General features: G+C 42.7%; 1 protein-coding gene across 1 annotated transcript; it reads right to left on the reverse strand.

Moving 5' to 3' along the window:
• Positions 1 to 621: 621 nt before the first annotated feature.
• On the reverse strand, positions 622 to 3,076 carry org (oogenesis-related gene). Its single transcript, XM_008407120.2, has 6 exons — positions 2,951 to 3,076; positions 2,784 to 2,855; positions 2,506 to 2,710; positions 1,584 to 1,735; positions 1,205 to 1,294; positions 622 to 1,132 (listed from the first exon to the last, which is right to left on the reverse strand). The coding sequence occupies exons 1-6, from the start codon at positions 3,056 to 3,058 to the stop codon at positions 1,094 to 1,096; spliced, it is 666 nt and encodes a 221-aa protein (XP_008405342.1). The 5' UTR covers positions 3,059 to 3,076; the 3' UTR covers positions 622 to 1,093.
• Between the last annotated feature and the right edge of the window lie 3,013 nt (positions 3,077 to 6,089).

Genomic DNA, 6,089 nt, shown 5'->3' on the forward strand with positions numbered 1-6,089 from the left:
AAATACCAGACAAAGTGAATCACAGCAGCGTCATCAGCCGGTGTAGTTGAACTGATGCGGAGCGGAGCTGCGCCATGAAGCTACAAACACTGAATAGAAGAGCTGCCATCGATACCGTTGCAGCCAAGCATGATTTAATGTTACACAATACATTTTTACCAAGTTGCTCAAAGTCTAAACTGGTATTGTTGTGGATTTAAGGTGTAAAGTTTACCTTCGACCAAACGCCCCCCAAAGGCATCCCAGCGGCCCCCTTTTGTAAAAATGTCCGCCAGCGCCCCCCTGCCGGCCTCTGAACGCCCCCTGGGGGGCGGTACCGCCCACGTTGAGAACCGCTACTCTAAAGTCTAATTTCTTCCTGGCAGCAAGTTTAACTAACCCAGTTACAACCTGCAAGGCTCACATTACACCTCAGGAGTAAGATGGGATTTCGCTACAAGACAACAAGGCATGTTTAAAAATGTTACCTACAACTAAAGTTTTTGGAAAGTAAAGCTTAAAATGTTTGAGAGGTACTGCAAACAGTGCTTGGGCAGCACCATGAGCTACTAGAGCGTCATTACCTCAGGTGTGATTAAAATCCAGCTTAGAGTTGAATGGACCTCAGCATAAGACTATGCATAGTGCAAGTGCTGATAACCAGGTTGCTTGGGTTTAACAGCTTTAAGAGGCTTTTCAGTGACATTCCTCCTCCCATAAATACAGCAGGCTGCACCTCCTGTTGAACAGGAGGTTTTACTCTGCAGGCAGCAGAAAAGGTTGGACGCAAGACAAAAAGGACCACATGATTGGAACCTTGCTCTACAGATAAATTATGGGCAGTTTACACAGTTTTTGCAAGCTGTGTTGCTAAACTTTGAACAGTTTCACTTTAGCAAAACTTGATCTAGTTGAGGCACATCACAGTTTCAGATGAGGGGGAACAAAAAATAAAATCTTACTCTTGTAAGAACACATCACATTTGTAATAGCATCTTTGAAAACACAATACTGCCATCTAGTGGTAAAGAGTCCACAATGTTAGAGCAAAATAAAGTTTTATTGAATTACCAAATATATATAAACATACAAAAATCACAGCATATGAAAAAAATTAAACAGCTGTAGACCCCTCAGAAGGCACGTCAACATCCTGTAAATAAAGCAGACAGTTAAAGTAAACGCCTTACACGATGTCGCTCAATGAGGCTGCAAGTCGTCTCACCTCAATAACGACACTACTCCCTGAAATATCAAAAGTACTTTCTGTATTGTCTGAGGCAAATTCCTCACTGTCCGTCTCTTCTGTGGTGTTCTGAGGAGAGAAAGACAAAACCCTTCAGGGTCAACATATCAGACATCTACAAATAGCTGAATAACTTTTAGAGTTGTGTCTGGTTATTTAGAGGGATTAGATTTAAGCTAGTCAAGAACACCAGCTAAAGTAGGTGTTCAATTATGGTAGTAAACTAGTGTCTGGCTTTTCTGTGTTCAACTCATATTTCTACAAAAGTCAGACTGCATGTTGGATCAGCAACACATGCACAAGGCGACACCACAATACCAACTGGCCTGACATGTTAATTAAAGATCATTTAACAAACCTCGTAGTCGGGATCATTTGAGTAGTCATCATCATCTGGAAGTTCCTTAGAAAGCGCAATAACCCAGGATGACTCATCATCGTCGTCGTCAAGCTCATCTATTTTTCTCTTGCTCCCTTTTCCAAATGGTTTAGTAGGAGAAACACCGACTTCTGTTTAGAGAACATGCAGAACCAGCTACAATAATCCATAGCATCTCATGAATATACTGGTTGAGTAAAGCAACTATTTGAAGCTTATTTGCCTTCTAGAAAAAGTGCATGTAAACTAGTCATTGCATGAGATTAAAGTAGCTTCTCCAGCAAGATGCCCCTTTCAGAGAGATTCCATTACACGTTTTCTACTTTGATACATGCAAATTGAAAAAAAAAAAAATTCTGCCAATTGTAACACGCTTTATATTGTACAGGTAACGAATGGGTGAACTCTTGAGTGTCTTTGTGGACCCATCAGTGCAAGATAGAGCCATAAGCCCCAGCTGGCCAATTCTGGATTGAAGTTAAAATCGTAATGAAAATATATAGAGCCACTAGTTGAGAACGCAGTGTAAGCCAAGGTTCTTGCACTTAATTTAATTTCTTTCCTAGATAAACTTGGCATTTCATGTGAACACTTGGGAGCTAAAGAGTTTTTAAAAAGCATGAAAACGGCAACCTCTAAAAACAGATTGGTTCTACACCCCGGGGTGTTCAACATGCAGCTTTGGTCAAATAAAGTTTAAAGGTAAGAAATTCCAACTTCAGCATAGCATTTAAAATATGTCAAGTTATATCATTTCCATTTTTTAAAAATGTATTAATTTTAAAGCCTATGCAAAATTTTGACATGCTGACGAGGTAGTTGGAGCAGAAACTCAATTAAAACTGGCAGGTCTGGAGCCGGACGTCCATGTTTTAACGTCAAAACAAAATGGGCTACTTACCTGGGGACAATGAGCGCCCAATACTGCGGGACACCGGGTAGCCCAGGGCGGCCTGCGCCCAGCAGGGCATGATGCGCAGCAGCAGGCGGGTGAAACGGGAGAGGCGCTTATGGCCAGTGAGGCTGTGACGTGCCGGGCTGGAAGCCACGGAGCAGGAGAGGCTTTTCAGTTGAAGCGCCCACACAATTCCGCGGAAGACCCTTCCCTGCAGTCGTGCACAGAGTTAGTCCACGCCCGAGGAAGCTTCACTCAGTGTTGGTTTTGAAACAAAAACTTACAACGATGCGGAAAGGCCAGAGGAGGCCGCGCCCAACAGAGCGAAACACGCCGTCTCTCCTCACCACTTTGCCCTACAGGTGGAGACACAGACGGGGAGACGCGCTGAACAAACGGACTGATCGCAGACACATGGCCGGCCGCGGCGTGTTTCAGAGTTTACCCTCACCTCAGAGTCCTCAGGCTGCGCCACAGCGTCCCCGGATGCTTCACAAGACATGGTACTGCGGGACAAAGCCTGGACCTGCCGGGTCTGCAGCGGGGGAGAGACGCTCATGAATATCACTGAGAGTTTTGGGGCCTAAAATGTATTTTTCTGTTACGTCGATGTGGCCAATGAGCACCGACGAAACGCACCTGGTGTAATCAGCACAAACCAATAGACATGTCCAGCTAATTAACGCAGAATGCGGAATGTGGGCCAAGTGTGTGGACTCTAAAAACCGAGGATTAAGATGCGGAACCTTCATGTTTCCTGTTTTATCATTTAAAGGGAAACAGCATTAACACACACACAATGTTTAGCAAATGTTTGGATAGCTTTTTTTTCAGTCAATTAACAGATACTCCAAAAAATAAAACACATTTTCCAAAAAATAAATATATACATATGGACAAATAAGGCAAAAAGTGGAACTTTTCAAAGGGTTTCCACCGTTTCACATCTGGTTTAGAACTACAACAGCATTTCAGATAAGAAACATTTTGCTGACAGTCAAACATCACAGCTGTATTGTCCTATTTTGCTCAACTAAGAGCATTTATTTAATATTACAGTGTGCAAACATAAAAAAGGAAGTGATGTAGACATATAGATTAGGGAAGGATATTTTACAAAGATTTTGCAACTGCTGTTCATGTGATTTGTTTCACATTGAATGAACAACAGTTATATACATTCACATCTATTTCCACCCAAACTCTAACTTATATTTTAGCAAAACACCCATAAAGTAGAGTAGTTTAATTTATCCCTCTACACTTGGAAACAATATTTTTTAAAAGCCATACATTCTTCTGTGTGGGACTATTTGGTTTCTATCAAAATAACACATTTTTTTTAACTCCACTTGAGTAATCCCTCATTGATAATGAAAACTAACCCTGAGACGGTTCTATCGTAACAAATGAAAAGTGTTGTGGTCTAATATCAGATTACTGCTTCGGGCCTCGAGAGGCAGACAGATGCTCTTCCTGCTCTTGTTGCTACTTTGCATCTGAAGAGCTTTGAGAAACGAGTCCTTAACCGTGCTTCCATACGAGTGCAGCTCTCTAATTGGTTACCATTTCCGGCAGGAGTTTCTGTCACGTCTCCGTATCCTTTTATGCGTTTGAAGAAAAAAAACAAACAAACAGGTGCAACTAGATGGATATAAAAGCCTCCTGTTGCCCCGCCTTTTGCCAAACTGCAATCAAACCTGCGCAGCAGCAGTGGAAGAACCTTACAAAATGGATAAGCAACCAGTAACGAGAACATTCAGTTTTGGTGCTATATGCAGTGGAAGCAAAGCTTCGGGTAATTTCTCCACAACAAGGAGGCACAGCGGCAGCAGTGCGGGGATCCGGGCCCTGCTGTGGGCCACCGGCAGCGCAAAGTCCTTTGGATGCTCCACAGACTCACAAACAAGTCGAGAAAACATCTACGCCAACATCCTGACACCTGATAGCATCCCACAATTTACCATACCAAGTCTGTCAGTGCAGACCAGTTTACGGTCACTGGACAAGGAAGCAGAGGACAATGAAGCAGAGTCAAAGGGAGAATTAAGGAGCTGTGGGGCTAATGTCTCTTCATCTTCATCCTCCTCCTGCTCCAGTTTGCTGCTGTCAGGCCGCAAAGCTGAGCGGTGTCTTTCAGACCCTTTAGCCAAGAGGAGATCTTTCCATCAGCGGGATGTACCATTTCCTCCCTCCAACAAAAGCACCCTTTACTGCCTGGACCCGACGAGTAAGGCCGCTCTGTCCCTACCCCACCTCACCAAGGTCACCACACCGTACGGCTTTGTGACTTTAAGCCAGAGCCCACAGATGGCGAGTGAGGAGGCGCTGCTCTGTCAGGCCGGATTGCACCGCCTAAACAGTGCCAGCAAGGCTTCTAGTGCCGTTTGTCATTCAGGATCCAACGCGGAGGTCATCAAAGGGAACTGTTCCCACCTGTTAGGAGCCAAGAAGAAGCCGTCCAAAGACTTTCCTGTCTCCCAGTGCGGAGAGAGTTCACTGAGAGGAGAGCTGCACGCTTCCCCATCCGCCTCAAGTTCTGCTTCCTCCACGCCGAAGCCACCAGATAAGCTAAAACGACGCTTCTATCACATCATAAAAAAACATTTAATGTAACACGCTGACAAAAGAAGTTTGATTTTCAATGTCATTTGTGTCCACTGTGTAAGCTGGTTAAAAGTATGCATTTGATTAGAATATCTGTCGTTTCCTGCAGCTGTAAAATGTAAAAACATGCGTGAATAATTGAGTCTGACAAACATTTCAGGTCAATTGAGTCCTCTATTGTGATCATCCTTCATCAATGTACCAGTGCCACTGGCTCTGAAACACGCCCTAAGCATGATGCATCCATCACCATGCTTGTGAGTTAGTATGGAGTTCTTTAGATCATGTTCACACTTACAAATATTCTCCAGTTTTTGTTGTTGTTTTTTTACATATTTATTCTGAACATATCAATTTACTCTCAAGAGTGAATGAATGTTTGGGACAACAAAATTTGTGCGTAAATACAAGTGAGTGCTCCAGAAAGGACAACGATCGAAAAACACTCCCCATTTCAAATTGGTGTTGAAATGGGGAAATTAGGCTGACATTAACTATAAAATGCTCTCCCCAAACCTCTGGCCTTAGGAAAATGTGTCTACTATGTTTGAATTTCAAGAATAGTGGTTGAATATCCTTCCAAAAAAAAAGAAAATGCCAAGAGCGCGTTGATGACTACAAAAACAACAAGTTTCAAGCAGCAACAAACACTTTTAGTTTCTCTGTGCTTTTCTACGGGACATTTGACCAAGTATTAGTGGGAACGTATGTGTATATTTGAGTCTGTATATTTAATTTTGACACCAATGAATGGGAGAAAATTCACTGTAAATTCAACTCAATTCTTGTTTTGTAAATTCATTGATGATGTATGTTGCACAATTATTCTACACCTGTAAAAATAGTGGTTCAAATGCATCATTAAAAAGAAAGAAATCAAAACGGTAGCACGCTGTATAAATCTGACTGGATTTATAATTTGACGCCCTGATGGGCCAATCTTCAGGCTACCTGCTTCGGTTTTTATCAATGTTAAATTCATG

Source organism: Poecilia reticulata, linkage group LG4, assembly GCF_000633615.1.
Source record: "Poecilia reticulata strain Guanapo linkage group LG4, Guppy_female_1.0+MT, whole genome shotgun sequence".
In the NCBI taxonomy this organism is placed as follows: domain Eukaryota; kingdom Metazoa; phylum Chordata; class Actinopteri; order Cyprinodontiformes; family Poeciliidae; genus Poecilia; species Poecilia reticulata.

Coding starts and splice junctions, on each gene's coding strand:
- org (XM_008407120.2), bottom strand. CDS start 3,058: ATGAGCGTCTCTCCCCCGCTGCAGACCCGGCAGGTCCAGGCTTTGTCC. Junction 2,856..2,950: donor CGCAGCCTGAGGACTCTGAG/GTGAGGGTAAAC, acceptor CTCCACCTGTAG/GGCAAAGTGGTGAGGAGAGA. Junction 1,295..1,583: donor CAAATGATCCCGACTACGAG/GTTTGTTAAATG, acceptor TTCTCTCCTCAG/AACACCACAGAAGAGACGGA.